At 48.3% G+C, this 18,972-nt stretch overlaps 1 protein-coding gene and 4 non-coding genes across 5 annotated transcripts; all 5 read left to right on the forward strand.

The window, feature by feature from the left end:
- The first annotated feature begins 11,921 nt into the window (after positions 1-11,921).
- RPL3 (ribosomal protein L3) lies at positions 11,922-18,395 on the forward strand. The gene is made up of 10 exons (XM_036251982.1): positions 11,922-11,978; positions 12,949-13,141; positions 14,071-14,239; positions 14,839-14,974; positions 15,984-16,170; positions 16,603-16,763; positions 16,987-17,088; positions 17,543-17,638; positions 17,981-18,100; positions 18,292-18,395. Exons 1-10 carry the CDS (start codon positions 11,976-11,978, stop codon positions 18,334-18,336), a joined length of 1,212 nt encoding a protein of 403 aa, XP_036107875.1. The 5' UTR covers positions 11,922-11,975; the 3' UTR covers positions 18,337-18,395.
- LOC118624851 lies at positions 12,466-12,527 on the forward strand. Its single transcript, XR_004958515.1, has one exon. It is a non-coding gene; the product is annotated as a small nucleolar RNA SNORD43 (small nucleolar RNA).
- LOC118624905 lies at positions 14,783-14,838 on the forward strand. Its single transcript, XR_004958558.1, has one exon. It is a non-coding gene; the product is annotated as a small nucleolar RNA U82P (small nucleolar RNA).
- LOC118624899 lies at positions 16,231-16,324 on the forward strand. Its single transcript, XR_004958554.1, has one exon. It is a non-coding gene; the product is annotated as a small nucleolar RNA U83B (small nucleolar RNA).
- LOC118624900 lies at positions 17,345-17,435 on the forward strand. Its single transcript, XR_004958555.1, has one exon. It is a non-coding gene; the product is annotated as a small nucleolar RNA U83B (small nucleolar RNA).
- Positions 18,396-18,972: the final 577 nt, after the last annotated feature.

Consider the following 18,972-nt stretch of genomic DNA (forward strand, 5'->3'; position numbering starts at 1 on the left):
TGGAAGCCGAGGGAGAGTAATACGTCCTTTATGAGACATCTCCCCAACCCAGCACCCTACCCTTTTCCTTAATCCAGTAATTACTTATGTAATTATTTGCTGATTGTTTTCCTCTGCTAGCCTGTGGGTTTTGCCTATCTTGTTCACAGCTGTAGCCAAAGGCGTGGCACACAGTAGGTGCTCAATAAATAGACCCTAGTCCCATCACCCCATGGTAGCTTGGGCTAGAGCTCCAGGTTTCATGGAAACAGGCTGGATGGCCAAGTACTTGCTGTAGTGGGAAGAACCACGATCCAGATCTGGCCTTTAGTCCTTAGGGCCTCTCTCTGTTTCCAATCATTTCCATTGATACCAAGAGCAGGTTGGACAAGGCTATCTAGAAAGGCTTTTGCCACGGTGGTGATGACAGGGCATCCTGCATTCTGTAATGACAGGACACCAGAGGAAATGTGTGGTGAGAGAGCCTTATATACATTTTTTAAAAAATCCTCACAGGAACCTGGCCAGTGTAGTTCAAGTGGATTGAGTGTCCTCCCATGACTGAGAGGTCCCAGGTCCATTCCCCATCAGGGCACATGCCAGGGTTGCAGGTTGGATCCCCAGTAGGGGGGCATGTAGGAGGCAGCCCATGGATGTTTCTCTCTCACATGGATGTTTCTCTCTCTCCCCCTTCCTCTCCCTCTAAAAAAACAATGCAACATATTTTTTTAAAAAATCAATAAAAACATAAAAAATAAAATAAAATCCTCACCCAAGGTTATGTGTATTGATTTGAGAGAGAGAGAGAAACATCAATGTGAAAGAGAAACATTGACCTGCCACCTGCTGCATGTGCCCCCACCTGGGATCGAACCCAAAACCCAGGTATGTGCCCTGGTGGGGAATCGAACTGACAACCTTTTGGTGCACAGGAGGATGCTCCAACCAAATGAGCCACCTGGCCAGGGCAAGAATACCTCTTATAAACATTGCAGAGGCCAGTGTCCATCTTAGGCTCTGTGTTGAGTGTGAACTCCATGCCAGGCCCTGTGCTAAGGGTTTACATCCACTATCTCATTTAACACTACAACCTTATGAGGTTTATTTTATATACATCTTCTAGAAGAAAACAGAAAACTTTTGTGATTTTGGGTTGGGCCAAGAGTTCTTAGATGCAACATCAAAAGCATGATCCACAAAAGAAAACCATATCAATTGGACTTCATCAAAATTAAGAACACTCATTGAAACACATTGTTGAAAGAATGAATAAAAATGCTAACCACAATCTGGGAGAAAATATTTGCAAAACATATATCTGATAAAGGATTTGTATCTCAAATGTATAAAGAACTCTAAAAAGTCAATAATCAGGAAACAACCCCCACTTTAAAAAAATGGGCAAAAGATTTGAACAGGCACACTTCACCAAAGATACACAGATGGCAACTCGGCACATGAAAAAGATGCTCAACATCATTGATCATTAGTGAAATGCAAATTAGAACCAGAATGAGAAACTTCCACACCTATTTAAAATGGCTTTAAAAAGTTAATTTAACAATATCAAGTCCTAATGAGAAATTAGAACAACTGGAACTTTTTTAAAAATGTTTTTATTGATTTTAGAGCAAGAAAGACATTGATGTTTACTGGCACCATGACTGGGGATTGAGCCCACAACCTGGGCTGGTGCCCTGACCAGGAATCGAACCAGCAACTCTTCAGTGCGTGGGGTGACACCCAACCAACTGAGCCACACCAGCCAGGACACAACTGGAACATCTTATACATTGCTGGTGAAAATACAAAAATGGTGCAGCCACTTAGGAAAACAGTTTAGCAGTATCTTATAAAATTAACTCTACACTTACCGTATGTCTGCAATCTCTTATGTAGGTATTTACCCTAGAGAAATGGAAAATTAGGTTCACACAAAACTCTGTACAGCCATATTTAAAGCAGTTTTATTTGTAATAGCCAAAACCTGGAAACAACCCAAATGTCCCTCAACTGGGAAATGTATAAACAAACTGAAACAGCCATACAATAGAATACTACTCAGGAATAAAAAGGAACAAACGATTAATGCACTCAACAACATGGGTGAACCTCAAATGCATTATATTCAGTGAAAGAAGCCAGACTCAAGAGACTAAGGATTGCATGATTCTCTTTATATGACAGTCATGCAAAAGCAAAACTATAGGAAGAGAAAACAGATCAGTGGTTGCCAGGGGCTGGGAGTGGGGCTGGCATGGCAGGGGAGGGTGTTGAATTTACTACTAAGGAGAATGTGAAATTTAGAGGAATGATGGAATAATTTTATATCTTCTTTATGGTGATGATTGCACAATTAACTGTTTATGTTTGTCAAAGCTTGCAGAACTGTTCTTAAAAGGAGTGATTTTTCAGCCCAGCTGATGTGGTTCAGTGGTTGCGTGTCGACCCATGCACCAAGAGATCGCCAGTTCGATTCCTAGTCAGGGCACATGCCCAGGTTGAGGGCCCGATCCCCAGTGGGGGGCATGCAGGAGGCAACCAATCAATCTTCTCTCTCATTGATGTTTCTCTCTCTCTCTCCCCCTCTCTCTAAAAATCAATAAAGAAAAAAAAAAAACTTTAAAAAGGGGACAGTGATTTTCAGTATATATAAATCGTACCGAATTTTTAAAATTCTAAAACAGAAGAAAAAAGTATGCAAATGTGATGGGCCAAGTTAGTGAGTAAGATTCAGATCCGTGCTAATATTCATTCATTTATTCATTCAATAAATATTTATTTGAAGCCCACTTCACACAAGACTTTGTGCTGGGTATGGGGGCATAGGGACAGAAGAATTTAGAGACTCTCCCTAATCTTCCACCCCTACGATTTGATCACACGAATGAATTAAATCTCAGAAAGGGTGGTGTTTAGGCATCTGAGCTTCAAACTCAGATATTCTTGAATGAAAATCCTGGTTTCCCCCAGTCACTGTGTGACCTTGGGCAAATGGTTTCTCCTCTCTGAGCCTGTTTCCTTATCTGAAAAAAAAAAAGAAAGAAAGAAATAAGCATAGTCGCTCCCTCCGAGGATTATTGTCAGGATTAAATTAAAGAATGCACAAAATGTGCTTAGAATCGTGCCTGGTGCAAAGAATGAGCTTAGTAAACTTTATTAGCCTCCCCACCCCGGTTGCTTTCCAGGTCTGTAGGTACAAGGTTTGCAGGCATTTTCTTGGAGACTCCTCCACAAACCTCTACTATATAGCTATCACTGCAGGTTATAGAAACATCTTCCTCTTCTACCGTCTGTATTTGTGTCCTGCGTTAGCGGCAAGGCCAAAGGTGGAAGTCAGGCTACTTTTGTAGGTCAAGCTTTTGCAAACCCAGAGCTGCCTACAACTTGCCATGTTCAGCCCGGTAATCGGAGTTCCCAGCCCAGGCCAAGTGGCATCTTGCCTTTGCTTCTCTGCTGCCCCCTTGAGGCCGCTTTGTATAGAAAGTGTTAGGCCTGTTTTCTGTGAGTGTGGAGTTGCCAGGGGCAGAAAGGAAAGGCATTCACTGTGTTTGAGGGGATGAGCCACAGCGTAATTACAAACTTAAAATTTTTGCCTTAGGTACCTTTTTGGAGAACTGTTTGGCTCTGTTGTAGTTGACTAAAGAATGTGCCAATTGACCAAACAATCCCATTATTTTCTCAATGGAGGGATAAAGAAAGTGAACACAGTCTACCTGGTGTGGCTCAGTGGTTGAGCCTTGAGCCATGCACCAAGAGGTCTCCGGTTCGATTCCCGGTCAGGGCACATGCCCAGGTTGTGGGCCCGATCCCCAGTGAGGGGCATGCAGGAGGCGGCCAATCCATGTTCTGTCTCATCGATGTTTCTATCTCTCTCTCCCTCTCTCTCTAAAATCAATAAAAGAAAAAAAAGAAAAGGAAAAAAGAAAGTGAACACAGTGAACTAAGTGAACACTTAGCTCTAAGCCTATGTCATTCATTCAATGTACATATGTGACACCACTGTGTGCCAGGCCTTTGAGGATCCATCAGTGACATAGCACATGGTCTCTGCCCTAAAGGACCTTATAGTCCAGGGGAAAATTTAAACAAGGGAGGTGAAAGAAATATGATCACACATTCTTTGACCCTTCTTTTTTGAACATGGGCAGGCTTGTGATTGATTGATCAAAAAAATGACATTGTGCCATTTTCCTGGCCCAGTCCTTAAGAAAATATCAGCTTTCACTTTCTATCTCTTGAAACACTCTCAGCCCTGAGCTGTCATGTAAGAAGTCTGACTAGATTAAGATCACCAAGTCCTCATTTCATACGCAGGAGTCCCAGGTGAGCCCAACCTTCAAGCCATCACCACCACTGTCCTGAACCCTCCAGACCGACCCATGTACCAGCTGAATGCACCAAATGACCTCAGTTGATGTCACGTGAAAAAGAAGAATCACTCAGCTGAGCCAAGTTCCTGAAGTGCAACATCATGACAATAAAATGGCTGTTGTTTTGAGCCACTAAACTATGAAGTATTTGTTGCACAGGAATAGATGAAAACCATAACCACATGTCAACAGAAACCTCTGCGCCACACACAGAGCAACGGATGAGGACTGAAGCCAAGGGCGTTGGGCTCTGGGTCCAACCAAGTAGGTACCAAAGCTTTGGCTTGTGCGTGGTAATAAAGGAATACACTCCACAAGTGCCAGAACCTGAGCCAGGCCTCCGCCTGAAGCCAGCAACAACGGCATTACTCTGCCACTGGGAGAGGAAGCAAAGAATATAATGACATTGTGACATTGGACCCTGCCTAGGACTCTAGCTTAGAGATAGTGGTGGGTTCTGGGAGGGAGGACAGAGATTTAGCTTGTCCACCAAATGCTGAAGCAAACCTCCTGCTGGTTCCTCAAATGACGCTGCAGTGTCCCCAGTATGTCCATGGGGAGGAACCCTAAAGTACCACTGTAAGATCTGCTTCAGGAGTGTGGGCTCGGGAGCCCGGTGGAGGCAACAGCAACCATCCTGGTCAGAGAGGGTAAGCACACAGGGACAGAGAAAGAGAAGGAAAAGACAAAACAGAACCCTGCCCCTCCAAGTGAGGCTGGAAACCAAAATTCCAAAAGCCTCACTGAAGTCCCACAGGTGACAGATGCACCACTCTAACATCATCTCATCTGAAGACACTGCAGATGAGATGACGTTAGAGAAAGATACGGCTCTATCTTTATTGATTTTGAAAGAGAGAGGAAGAGAGAGGGATTTGTCTGCTTCCTCATTATTACGTGTACGTGAAATACTTGGATATTAGTGGTTTACAGATAATGTTATGCGCTTCACATTACAACCTGTTCAGAGGGACATGATGCCAGGTTGTATTTATGAGTGGCGCTGCTTGCTTAGAGTGGTGACCAGCAGTCTCCCCATTGTCGAAGTACACTTTTCCTTGGTAATTAATGTTATTTATAGGTGATAATTTGCATGAATATCCTGTTTCCCAACTTCGTTCCACCCAATGGTTTTAATGTCTCTTCGAGATCCTTTCCTGATTCAGTTAAAGATTTTATTTTATTTTTTTATTTTTATTTTATTTTTTATCCTCACTCGAGGACATTTTTCGATATTTTGTTCAGATAGAGTGAGAGGGAGAAAGAGAGAGAGAAACATCGACGTGAAAGCGACACATCAAGTGGTTGCCACCCACACGACCCAACCAGGGCTGGGGACAAACAGCAACCAAGGTACATGCCCTTAGCGGGAACCGAACCCGGATCTCTCTGGACCACAGGCTGACGCTCTAACCGCTGAGCCAAACCGGCCAGGGCCAGTTAAGGATTTTAAATGTGGGGAGGGAGGGATGCAATTTTCTACTTTTGTATTTATTAGCAGAGCAGTCATCTGATATTTTGTTTCTAACAACACAGTATTGGGTTTGGGTTGGTTGGATTAGAAACACAACCCATCTAGAATCTTTTTTAAAATTTTTTTCTTTATTGATATTTAGAGAGAGAGAAAGGAAGAGGGAGAGAGAGATAGAAACATTGATGAGAGAGAACACTGATTGGCTGCCTCCTGCATGCCCCACACTGGGGATCGGACCCACAATCTGGGCATTGGACCCACAACCTGGGCATGTGCCCTGACCGGGAATTGAACTGGTGACCTCTTAGTGTGTGGGTCGATGCTCAACCACTGAGCAACACCGGCCGGGCTTGACATCAGAATTATTTTGAGGCCACATTCAGTGGTTCTAGGTGGCTATATATTTGGCGGCCGCTATTCAACCGACTACAAGATCCATATTTATTTATTTTTCCATATAGTGAACCAATTTCTCCAACTCCATCTGTTAAACGGTCCATACTCTTCCCACTGGTTTGTGATGTCACCTTTTCATGTACCAAGTTCTCATCCGTAGCCAGCTCATGTCTGGGCTTTGCATTCTAGTCCATTTGTCTGCCTTCTTTTTCTGTCTCTACATTATTTTATTCCTGTGATTTTAAAAAATATGTCTTAATATATTTGGTAGAGCAAGTCTTTACCTTGGCTCCATTTTTTAAAAATGCCTTACAGCCCTGGCCGGTTTGGCTCAGTGGTTAGAGCATCGGCCTGCGGTCCGGAGAGACCCGGGTTTGGTTCCCGCTAAGGGCACGTACCTCGGTTGCAGTTTGTCCCCGGCCCTGGTTGGGTTGTGCGGGAGGCAGCCACTCAATGTGCCCTTTTCACATCAATGTTTCTCTCTCTCTGTCTCTTCCTCTCTCTCCCTCCCACTCTAGCTGAACAAAAAATGGAAAACTGTCCTCGGGTGAGGATAAAAAAAACCAAAACCTTACATTTTCAAGCATCTTGATTTTCCATATAGATCTTAGAATCAGTTTACGTGTCCCCTTCACCCTCATCCCAGTCAAAATCCTTTGGGATTTTGGTTGGGATCTTTTACAGATTAATTTGGAGACAATTGACATTTTAAAGACATTAGATTAGTCCACCCATGGATCGCTTATGTCCCTCCATTTGTTCAGATCTTCTTTTTATGTTTTTGAATAGAATATAAAAGTGTCCTCCAAGGAGGCCTTGTTAAGGTAATTATAGAGGGACGAGCACTCTACAATTGACAATTGGCACGTTTTTATATATCCTCTTTCCCTGGAGTCCTGTTATCTCTACTTTCAGAGAAGGAAACCGAGGCTGAGAAGGGTGCAGGATCTCCCCCGCCCAGCTCCTGGTATGCGTGCGGCCTGCATATTGCCTGCCACCCACCCTTGCCCAGTGCAGTAAAGGCCCAGGGGCAGACCTGCTGCCATTCAATCTCTCACTGACAAAGTAAGCCAGGATCATACCAGGGGCCGGTTCACACTTGATCATTTATTTTAAGATTTGCATAAAGATTGGTGCAGCATAGGCATACAGAAGACTGATGAGAACACAGGTCACCTTGACTTGCTCTATGAGCATCTGCTGGGATGAAGACCTGGAGGCCACCTTGCTTGTCCTATTGCTCTGGAACCTGGTGCTAATGGGCACCTTAGTGGCCCCAAAGCCACAGCCTCCTTTTCCCTTGCTGGCATCCTGTCCCCAACCATGATGTGTAGGCTGATAGAGGCTGGCGTGGCTGGCTCAGGATGGCCGGGTCAGGTCCAGGGAAGCGCTGGCTGAAAGAAGCAATGGTGGCTAGAAGGATGGTGGTAACTGCATCCAGGTCTTTGGAGGCTGCCCAGCATAGCCGGGTCCATTGCAGGGGTTGAAGGCCACTGCACCACATGGCCTGGGCCACCTGTCCCAGGGCCACCCACAGCTTGTTGATGCAGTGGCCAGCAGAGACATAGCCACCCACTGTAGCACAGCCTGCAGCAACTGTTCCAAGGCCTTGCCGTTCTCGTGGTGGAACCTGACCAGGCAGTAGTAGGTCCAATGGGCCAGAGAGCGCGGCTAGGCCGGCCTCCCACTGTGGAGCCTTGAGATGTCGCAACACGCTCCGTGGATCAGGGTGGCAAGCAGCTGAAGGCCCCTAGCCCATGTGGTGGTCCATGGCTGCCACAGGACCTGTTGGACAGGTAGCAGCATCTCCCTGCACAGCTTCCGGGCCAGGAGGAGGGTGAGCCCACCAGACCCAGCTGCTGGCTGCCGCACCCCAGGATGCGGAGGCCCAGCAAATAGACTGAGAGGCAGTGGGATGCCATATTTGCCCCGGCCACCTGCAGCCTCACCAGGTACATGTAGAATTTCACCAGCCCAGGGCCACACAGGAGCAGGAGCTGCCGAGTGCTGTTGGCCAGCTGGCTCCCATTCTCAGGGGCATTTTTCTGGCCGCTGGAAGTGGAGGAGCAGACAGAGGCTCGTGACCAAGAGGTTCCTGCCCTGGGGACATGGAGCTGCCCTCATGCCACAAGCTCATATTAACTGATCCTCTGGCCAGGTGGTTTTGCAACAGCCAAGGACAGCACAAAGGATCAGAATGTGAGCTCGTGTCAAAGATGGAGGCATTACTGCTTCAAAGAGCAAGGGAGGCAGCCTGTTCTAATTGGGGCCTACTATGTTCATGCCCTCCTCTGGCTAAGTGAGCCAGAGCCTTCTCTGTGCCAGCCCTGCACCGGGGCTGAGCACGTGGGAGGAGGACACAGTCTGCCGACCCGGAGCTTCTGGTCAGGTCAGTGAACACTGAAACACCCTCATGACGGAAATGGCCTCACCCAGCTCCTCTCTTGCCCTCCTGCCTCCTCCTTCTGCTCCTCGAGCCCTTATCTTTGCCATAATTAGACCACACCTGGGGTTTTACCAGGCAGCAGAGGACATCTGCCCTTCAGATATTTGAGCAAAACCTTGGACCCTTTTCTGCTCCTCACTAGAAGCTCCATTTTGAAAACAGTATCAGTGGAGGACCATTTGTAAACAAAATCAATCCATTTTACTTCCAGACTCTGGATTTTATCTTTGGATTAAAAAACAGCAATCCAGGATCAGGTAATCCGACTCCCTTGTTTTGGCCCCTTGTAAACAGCTCGGACAGATCAGATCGGAGTGGTGACATGAGTTCATGGGTCTGCACTGAGTGTGACCAGTCATGTGTTCACCGTGGGATGACGTTCAGGGCATCCTCAGTAGCATCCCATTCTGGACCCTTTAGGAGAACCTTGTCTCCCCAGAGAAGTTTGTTTCAAGTCTTACTTCAGGCACAGTGAACTCCTGGCCACTGGTTTGTGTTTATCATAGGGCATTGCAAATCACGTTACTAATCATATTTATCTTTTATATTTGGCCTCACAGAGGCTCGGAACCAATGGGAGGACTACTCTGTCATAAACAGAGTTCTACAATGTGTGTTTGGGTGTGATCCCTATCTGGCTTCATCTTATTTCCCTTCCCTCACTTCCTTACTTTTATCTTGGTATGTAGCCTTAGACATGTTCTTGGAAGGAGAAAGGATACAGTTAACCCCATAAATGAATCCACACTCACATACATAAATTTATTTTTCTCTTCTAAAAGTAACATGATTGCCCAGCCGGTGTAGCTCAGTGGATTGAGTGCCGGACTATGGACTAAGAGGGTCCAGGTTTGAATCCCAGTCAGGGCACATGCCTGGGTTGCGGGCTCATTCTCCAGGATGGGGTGTGCAGGAGGAAGCCAATCAATGTTTCTATCTATTTCTCCCTTCCTCTGTTAAAAAAAAAAATCAATAAAAACATATTTAAATATTATTTTTCTTTATTGATATTTTAGAGGGAGAAGAAGTGAGAAGGAGAGAGAAATAGAAACATCAATGAGAGAGAACACTGATTGAGTGCCACCTGCTGCGCCCCACTGGGGATTTGGCCCACAACCCGGGCATGTGTCCTGACCAGGAATCAAACTGGCAACCTCTTGGTGCATGGGTTGACGCTCAACATTGAGCCATACCGGCCAGATCCTCTTCACAATTAAAAAAAGTTTTTTAAAACTGGTTTTTAGAGAGAGAGGAAGGGAGAGAGAGAGAGAGACAGAAAGATCGACTGGCTGCCTCCTGCATGCCCTCCACTGGGGATGGGGCCCACAACCTGGGCATGTGTCCTGACCAGGAATCAAACCGGCAACCTCCTGGTGTCTGGGTCGATGCTCAACCACTGAGCCACACTGGCCAGGCGCTCTTCACAATTTTAAATAGTCCTATTTGGTCTGTGATGGTGGCCATCATGATCCCCTCTGTATTCCCACAGCCTGGTGTGGTACCTGGCATAGAGCAGGTTCAGTAAGAATTGCTTGTTGAGTGAATGAGTGACTCAGGAGTCAGGGCTCCTTTTCCATTGAGGGAACTACTGAACCCAGAGTCTAATGTCACGAAAAACTCAGTCTAGAGCCAGTCAGACTTGATCTTATGAATTGTGTGATTTTTTTTTTTTTTTTTTTTTGGTATGTGCCTCTAGTGGGAACCGAACCTGGGACTCTCTGGTCCGCAAGTTGACGCTCCAACCGCTGAGCCAAACCAGCCAGGGCAAATTGTGTGAGTTTTGTTAAATTATTTCCTCTTGGCCTGAAGCTTAGTTTTCTTGGTAAGAGGGGACAATATGGGTCATAATCCCTTTTCCACAATTCTGAAATCAAAAAACTTCCTAAGTCATTTGGTGACAAAAACTAAATTGGCCTGAAATTTCTTAGGCAGCTAAGTCAGCCTTGAACTGATTGATGGGAGGCTACTTCTATTTATCCTACTTCATGTGAATATTCATGTTTCTTTGCAGAATTAATTAACGTGTTTCATCAAAGAGTTTGGGGAGGATTACATAATATACAGTATGTGCACCATATTGCACGATATTATCTAAAACATGGAAAGCACTGAATTTGGAAATACATCTGGCCCCAAAGATTTTCTATAAGTAACAGAGGACCTGTCAGCGCTGCCCCGCAGGGATGGTGTGAGCATTAAATGAGATAATTTTTTTTAAAAAAAACAACTTGTGAGCAAGGACCAGGCCCAGAATCAAAGATGACGGGGTGGGATGAAGGTGCTAAGTGATATGGGAGGGTCTGTGCTGGCCCTCAGCAGAGACAGGAGTAGCCTGTTAGGGGCAGAGGCCTGAGTGGTAGCTCCAGGAATTAGTGCTTAATCCTGAGGGGTGAGAGTGGGGCATGGGAAGTAACAAGATTAAATGTGATTCTTAGAAAGATTTGGAGGGTCAAGTCTGGGAACAGGGAGGGCAGTTAGGAGCCTCCTGAGTCACCAGGGAGCCCAGGCAGACATCAGAGAGGGTCCTTCACGCAGAGCGTCTGAAAGGCAGGAAAGACCAGGTTCCGTGAGGCTGGACCCACGATCCCGGGTCATGAGGCATTTCTGCCGCCTGAGACGGTCAGAACCAAGCTAGGGCCACTGCAGCTGGACAGTGAAATGACCAAGAGGGCTTTGAAGGAGGCATGCTCGAAATCAGGACACGTTAAAGGCAAGTTGGTGTTGTGGAAGCGGCTCTCGGTTGGAAGCCAAAAACCAGGGGGTCTTTTCTCGCCAACGTAGCACAGGTGAGAACAGTGCAACTCGTTCCAACTCAGTGCGCCTGCAAAAGGACAACGCCGATCTACTGTGTGGACGGAAATGGGTACCACGTGTGAAACTGTTCTGGAAGGAAGCCCCCAGTTGGGTTATTCAATTCCAGAGGTGACTGCATTCAATGGACAAGAAGCCACGCAGCCAGCCGTCTTCCTTTAGAGCAACGGCGCGTTGCATCAAATCCGGCTGCCGCCCACTGCCGCAGGTTTATTGCAACCCAGCTCCGTGCCAGCATTTCCGAGGCTTTGCACAAAGTTTGAACCCAGCCGCTCGCCGTAGGGGCTCTCCCGCCGGCCTCTGAAATTCACGTCTACCTGGGAAAAAACGCGAGGCGAGGACGAGCGGGCGTGGAAACGGCAATCGGTACGTGTCCCCTGACCTGACGTTCGCCGCGGGTGCGCGCTCGCACGCCGGAAGAGGCGGAGCCAGACGGGGCTTTATATATCACACGCCGAGCGCCGACCGACCTCTACCGGCAGCGTTTGGCGGCGACATGGTACGTAGTGTTATGGCGCCTTCTCTGCCTGCAGTGGCGGCGTGGCTGATTCCGCCGCGCATCGCCGCCATCTCGGCCCTCCGAACGCTGGGCACTTGCTCTGGGACCACGGGGAACTCAGTGGAATCCGCAGTCAGGCGTATTTTCGGGTAACACCCGAGGCCCGTGGTTGGCCTTGGGCCTACTGGTCCGCTGGTGAGAGGCCTTGTGGCGGGAGCTTGGCTGGGGAGCCCGGACCCACAATTTCCAAGCCGTGGATTATTTCGGGGTCTCGACCTCACCAATTTAGTGCTAATCGAGATTGGAGTCCTTGGGCCAGGAGGACCTAGACGTGGGGGCACTTGGCACTGTAATGCTCACCAAACAGGGAGGTGTAGAAGTCAAAACAGTAGGTAGGGGAGACTCGGTGGCGATTGTTGAGTCCTCATTGTGAAATGTCCGGGACGGTTGGGACAACTCCTTAGGCCTCTAGAGTTCCCAGAAACCGCAGATGATGAACTTACTGACGGGCGGACAGAAACTGTGTGCTGATTGTCATGTTCTGATTTGGCTCTGTCGAGTTCTAGTGGCCTATGTATCATTTTAGCCAGAGGAGCCTTTAGTCCCATTACCTGCTCCCCATCCATTTGTCCCAGAAGTTCCTTTTGAGGTCAGAATCTTTCTGATCATAAAGGTACCTGTTAATCTACTTTTGGTGTGTTTTTGTCTGACTTAGAGAAAAATGGATGGCTCATTTTGCTAAATTATAAAAGGAGATTTTGAGACGACAGTTCAACTTAACTTTGTTGTTGTTGAATACAGCCTCAGGATGTGTGACCCTGCAAAAAGCAAACCCAATTGAACATTTTCATGGGTTGCTGGATCTCTGGTTTGGATTCAGCATTGCTCTGACTCCCCCATAGGACCATCTAGGCAGCTGGGAATCAAGGAGTTACAAGTTCAGGTACTAATGTTGGGCATTTTCTCCTAGTCTCACAGGAAGTTCTCTGCTCCCAGGCATGGGTCCCTGGGCTTCTTGCCTCGGAAGCGCAGCAGCCGGCACCGCGGGAAGGTGAAGAGCTTCCCCAAGGATGATGCCTCCAAGCCTGTCCATCTCACAGCCTTCCTGGGCTACAAGGCTGGCATGACTCACATCGTTCGGGAAGTCGATAGGCCAGGATCTAGTATGTACACTCTGTATCCTCCAAGCTGGTGGGGAGTTAGGAATTGATGGGGGACCAGACTAGTTTGGGGCCAAACTGTAAGAGGGCAGGTTAAAGGAATAACAGACTGTTTCCATAGCAGGTTGGAGATTAATGTATTTTAGGACTGTTAATATTGAGGGTTGTATTGAAGTAAAAGCGTGATGTGGGTAAATTTGTCAAGAGCCATAGTGTAGAGAAGTAGCTATTCTAAAAAGCATGAATACTACCCATGTTCCTGGGTTCTGAGGTTCAAAGTAGAATAGAATACATCTGTGTTCAAAGCAGTTTTTTTTTATTTCCTAATAATTTGGTTTTTGAAAGCATTTTAAAAGACGTGGTGAAGTGAACGTGGAAACACTGCCATTTTTAATAACAACTTGGTATAAATATGTAACAGGGCACAGCTGTGCTCTACATAAACCTCTTAAAAGTGACTCACTTTGAGGAATCTGAACTTCACTTGAATTAGCAATTGTCTTTAGTAACTTCTAAATATAGCATTCACCAGCTCAGTAGTACAATTTACCTTTTAGTTGTCTGAAATCGTATTTCCTTTGCATAAGACTAGATCCCTTCCTAGGAAAGATTAATCTGTTTGCAATAATATCTGTACATGTTAAAAGCCTGGTTGGCCTGGGTTAACATTTAAAAAGAAAACACTTGGGTTCTAGGGTCCTGTATTTTTTTTTAGTTAAAAATGTCTGTACAAAGACAGAAGTATGTAGTTAAGGACAGCCCTCAGGAGTCCAGACTGCTGACATGGGCCCTGTTTCTGTAACCTTTCCTGTTACTTAAAGCAAGTTGCCCTCTTGGTCTATATGAGCACTTCACATTTTCTGCAAAACACTAATCCCTCACTGGGTATTCTGGTTAGTCCACTTAAGTCTGACTACCTGTTTGCCTTGCAGAGGTGAACAAGAAAGAAGTTGTGGAGGCTGTGACCATTGTGGAGACACCGCCCATGGTGGTTGTGGGCATTGTGGGCTACGTTGAAACCCCTCGAGGCCTCCGTACCTTCAAAACCATCTTTGCTGAGCATATCAGTGACGAGTGCAAAAGGCGCTTCTATAAGAACTGGTAAGGGAGGGGGACAGCAAGCACACCCCAGGTTAGGGGCTGGAAAGAAGGAACACCTGTGCAGGGCTTCTCACTCTAGCAAGGAAGGAGCTGCTCTGGTGTTGGGGTTAGTTGCCTCTGGAACACCAATTCCTGGAGACAGACCTTGAGCAACCAGTGATTTACTGAGCTGAGAGCAGCACCTTAAGACCTTTTTATGGTCAGCTTAGTGTGTGTTGGCTGAGGACGCAGTTTTCAGTGTTTTCTTGGTTGCTGGGAAGTATTGAGAGTCCAATTAGAAACCAAGAGAAAGCCGTGTAACTCAACAGTCCTCCTTTCTGGGTGTGTGGTCTGGGTAATGGCTAGACCGGAGCAAGAATTGTTGTGGTGTGTGTTTGAATGTTTGTGAATTACATTAATCTTGTGGACCTCTGCTCAGCTCCGCTCGGCTTTGCCCGATGAGCTCCATCCAGGCTCCGCTTGCCGGTGGAAAAGGCTCCTTAGAAGCCGGCAATGAGCCCCATCCCCACGTGGTGCCTGTGTGCCTTCCTCTCGCCCCCCAGAGGGGTGATGAAGGCCTGCACCCGGTCCCCTTCCCCAACTCTGCTCTGCTCCTGAAGGCATAAATCTAAGAAGAAGGCCTTCACCAAGTACTGCAAGAAGTGGCAGGATGATGATGGCAAGAAGCAGCTGGAGAAGGACTTCAACAGCATGAAGAAGTACTGCCAGGTCATCCGCGTCATCGCCCACACCCAGGTGAGCCATGTGGCCAAGAGGGCTGCTTTGCTGCTTCCTGTCTGGAGGAGACTTATAACCATGTGGGGCTTTGAATATCAGATGCCCCCTTTTTGGAGGATTGAATTGTCTTCTGCGTCAGTCCTCGGAATTTTAGGGGGTTGGTTAGACTGGTTCAGGTTCCTCAAATTTATTTCCTAGTAGAGGAGATAGGCCACTGAGCAGCCTGGGGGTTGTTAGAAGTTACACGCAGCAGTCCAGACACTGCCCTGCCCTCCTACCCTTAAAGCCTGGGTTCCTGGGGCCTGCTCATGGCCCACTGAACCCAGTGGTCTGAGTAGAGCATTCAGTGCCTCCACTTGTGGGTTGGTATCTTACTTGCCAGCAGAGGGCACTGTGTCCCCATTGGCTCTTAATTAGGGAAACAATACCCCATTTTAAGGAAGACTGGTTGAAGGGATTGGTGACTCATGATGAACACTGTTGAGTGCCTACTGAAAATAGAGTAGTCAGTGGTGAAGTACTGGCTGTTAGCATTTCAAACCTGGCCAAAGGAGCCCTTGGCTGGCTTGGATAGAGGGGGTGCCTCCTTTGCGGTCTGGGCCGCTATCCTGGGTGTACGCTCTGATTCCTAAGTGCTGAGTGGCCCTGTGTAGTTAATGGTGACCACATTAGCACAGATTTATAGTAGTCCATCATTGAAGAAAGTTCTGTAGGATAGCAGCTCAAAGCTTTAGGTTTGAATTTGTTCCCTTAATCATGCAGTTTGTACTGTTTGTAATGCTACCCTGTTCTCTTGTTGATGGTTAATAGAGCGAGGTGGTTGCCAGGGCGAACAAAGGATTAGGAACATTTGGCTAGTTGGTGCCACGATCTGGTTAAGTTGAGCTATCCTGGTGTGGGCCCCCTTCCCATTAAGGGTTAGCTCATCAGAATTGAAAGGGGAGTCGTACCATCGGGGAGTCGAAGCATAAGGCTCTTTCTCCACGGGACAAGCACAGGGAGCTAAGCTGAAGTAATTTCCTTCTAGATGCGCCTGCTTCCTCTACGCCAGAAGAAAGCCCACCTCATGGAGATCCAGGTGAATGGAGGCACGGTGGCCGAAAAACTGGACTGGGCCCGTGAGAGGCTGGAGCAGCAGGTCCCTGTGAACCAGGTGTTTGGACAGGATGAGATGATTGATGTCATTGGGGTGACCAAGGGCAAAGGTTACAAAGGTGAGCTTTGCAGTGGCCAGATTGCTGTGGTTAAACTCGGGAGGAGGGGGCTCTGACCCAGCTGTTTGGTGATGAGGCTGTGGAATGAGCGCTGGGCACAGCGCCCGAGTCAGACTGCGGAAACATTCCTTGCTGCCTTCCTTCTGAAAACAGCCCTGTGGTCGGGGGACTGAGGGTGTGACCTCTAGTTGAGGACCAGTTCTTCAAGGTCTGTTTGCACCTTAAGAACTCAAGGTTCATAGCTAGACAAGTATCAATGGAATGATAGGGCCATTAGAGGGGTTATATGCGGATCAAACTTGCCTGTCCTTGGTACTTGCCAGTCATTGAGTGTTTGTTCACAAACCGATGAGTTCAAGTGGGCCTTCCCAAGAGGAAAGGGCCAAAGGCATATGAGTGCCAGACAGTCCAGTAACAACGTGTCCATTTCAGGGGTCACCAGCCGCTGGCACACCAAGAAGCTGCCTCGCAAGACCCACCGAGGGCTGCGCAAGGTTGCCTGTATTGGGGCATGGCATCCTGCCCGGGTGGCCTTCTCTGTGGCCCGGGCTGGGCAGAAAGGCTACCATCACCGCACTGAGATCAATAAGAAGGTGAGGTGTTATCTTCTGATCCTGCGGCACCCCATCAGGACTGAGGTCATCCTGCTTTCCCATAGTCCTTGCAGGCTAGTCCCACTGCTTAGTGTGGGTTACTTGTCTCTAATGGCAGTCCTGCCATCCTGGGCTGTCTAGGAGATGGGAGGCATGTATGTGAGTCTCCTGCTCGGTTCCTCTTTCCCACGTGTTTATACCCTGTGCCCGTTCTCTTGTTCAGATCTACAAGATTGGCCAGGGCTACCTCATCAAGGACGGGAAACTGATTAAGAACAATGCTTCCACCGATTACGACCTGTCTGACAAGAGCATCAACCCTCTGGTGAGTGATGGGCCTGTCTTCTCAAAGCCTCTGAAGCCCTGGGTCTGGCAGATTTCACCCGCGCCCTTTGTGAACCTGCCTCAGGCTTTGCCTGTGAGGCTGGGGCCCTGGAGCTGTCGGGGTTTGGCCGAATCATGAGGCTGTGTTTGCAGTCAATGAACTGGTCCCCGTGCAGCAGCCAGCTCTGTCCTGTAAAAATGGCTTGTCATCAGAGTGATGCTTGGGGTTGGCTGGTGAGAAGTGGGGTCATTGCCCAGCTGTTTGAGGAGGCTCTGGAATGAGCACTGGGCACGGTGCCCAAGTCAGACTGCAGAAGCGTTCCTTGCTGCCTTCCTAAGGGGAGCAGCCTGGAGTCAGGTGGCTGGGGACCATCTAGACCTGGAGGGGTCCTGTGTGTCTGGCCCGTTTCTGGCCTCATGTTTGGTATATGCTGACCTGATGGGCTTTTTTCCAGGGTGGCTTTGTCCACTACGGTGAAGTGACCAATGACTTCGTCATGCTGAAAGGCTGTGTGGTGGGAACCAAGAAGCGAGTGCTCACCCTCCGCAAGGTGAGTCTGGGGCCAGGGGTGGCGTCCTCCCCAGGAACCTGTAGAGGGGCAGGGTTTACTTGCATAAGGAATGCAGTCCGCAGACAGGCTGAGCTTTGTTAGGGCGGGGGGTTCAAAGGAAAGGGGGGGTTTGCTGCTCCTTCAGCATCGTCTTTGAAGTCCTGGGAGGAGGAAATTCCAGTCTGGCCCAGCTGTTTACTTCTGTTTTCACGAGTGGAGGCCAGTTCTTTGGATATAGCCAGCCAGACATAAGTTACTCCTTTGCCCTCAGGCCTGTGCAGTAAGATGGTGCAGAGAAAGCCCTGCTCTTCATAACTCATCTTTTCTCCTCTTGGCCCACAGTCCTTGCTGGTGCAGACCAAACGGCGCGCCCTGGAGAAGATTGACCTGAAGTTTATCGACACTACCTCCAAGTTTGGCCATGGCCGTTTCCAGACGGTGGAGGAGAAGAAAGCATTCATGGTGAGCACCTACCTGGCTGCCCTCAGGCTGGGGTTGGGGTGGCTCCCAGCTGCTGTCACCTGGCAGCCTGCCTACTGCCCTTCTGGGGCTGGGGAGACTTGGCCCAGAATCTCTGACCCCACTAGGATGTGGCTTAATCTTAAACCTGCCTTCCTCCACCTCTAACCTTGTCACTGAACCTTTTCCCACAGGGACCACTTAAGAAGGACCGAATTGCAAAGGAAGAAGGAGCCTAATGTCAGGAACAGATTGTGCAGCTGGTGGGGTCTCAATAATAAAAGTTATTTTCCAGTGATATCTGCCTCTGGTTTGACCTTCTCTGGGCTTGGCTGCTTCCACATGGCCCTTGTGCACCCACAGGCCTTTTGCCCTTGGCCTTGTAGCTTCTTGATGCCATTGGTCTCTTTTGCCTTACTACCTGCCTGGCTCGGTACCTGGAGCAGAGCATGTGCAGGCGGGGGGTGGGCTAAAGCCGAGGCTGGATCTGCCCCTGAACTGCTCAGGCCAGCCTGAGGCAGTAAGCTTTGTGCAGAGCATTTGTCACCGGGGTGAGGCAGCTGGGGCCCAGCTGTAGAAGTGTTTGCACAGCTTGGGTGGCAGCTGTGGAGATGGGAAGGAGGGCATGTGGACTTGCTGTTCCTGATGCTTTGGGTTGCTGATGGGCACGGCAGGACAGACCTTGGGTCTGCTGAGTGTGCAAATGAGCAATTTAGTTACTAATCCATGCTGGAGCACGATCCAGTTAAGGCTTGTTTAGGTTCTTTTGTGATCTGCAGCCGTGCTCTGGCGCTGGGAGAAGGGCTGTCATGCAGAAGGCCTGCACTGCACCTGAGCCTGGGAGGAAAGTTCAGTGTTGACTGAGAAAGGCCTGG

The sequence above is a fragment of the Molossus molossus genome, unplaced genomic scaffold (assembly GCF_014108415.1).
Source record: "Molossus molossus isolate mMolMol1 unplaced genomic scaffold, mMolMol1.p scaffold_m16_p_10, whole genome shotgun sequence".
Classification (NCBI taxonomy): Eukaryota; Metazoa; Chordata; class Mammalia; order Chiroptera; family Molossidae; genus Molossus; species Molossus molossus.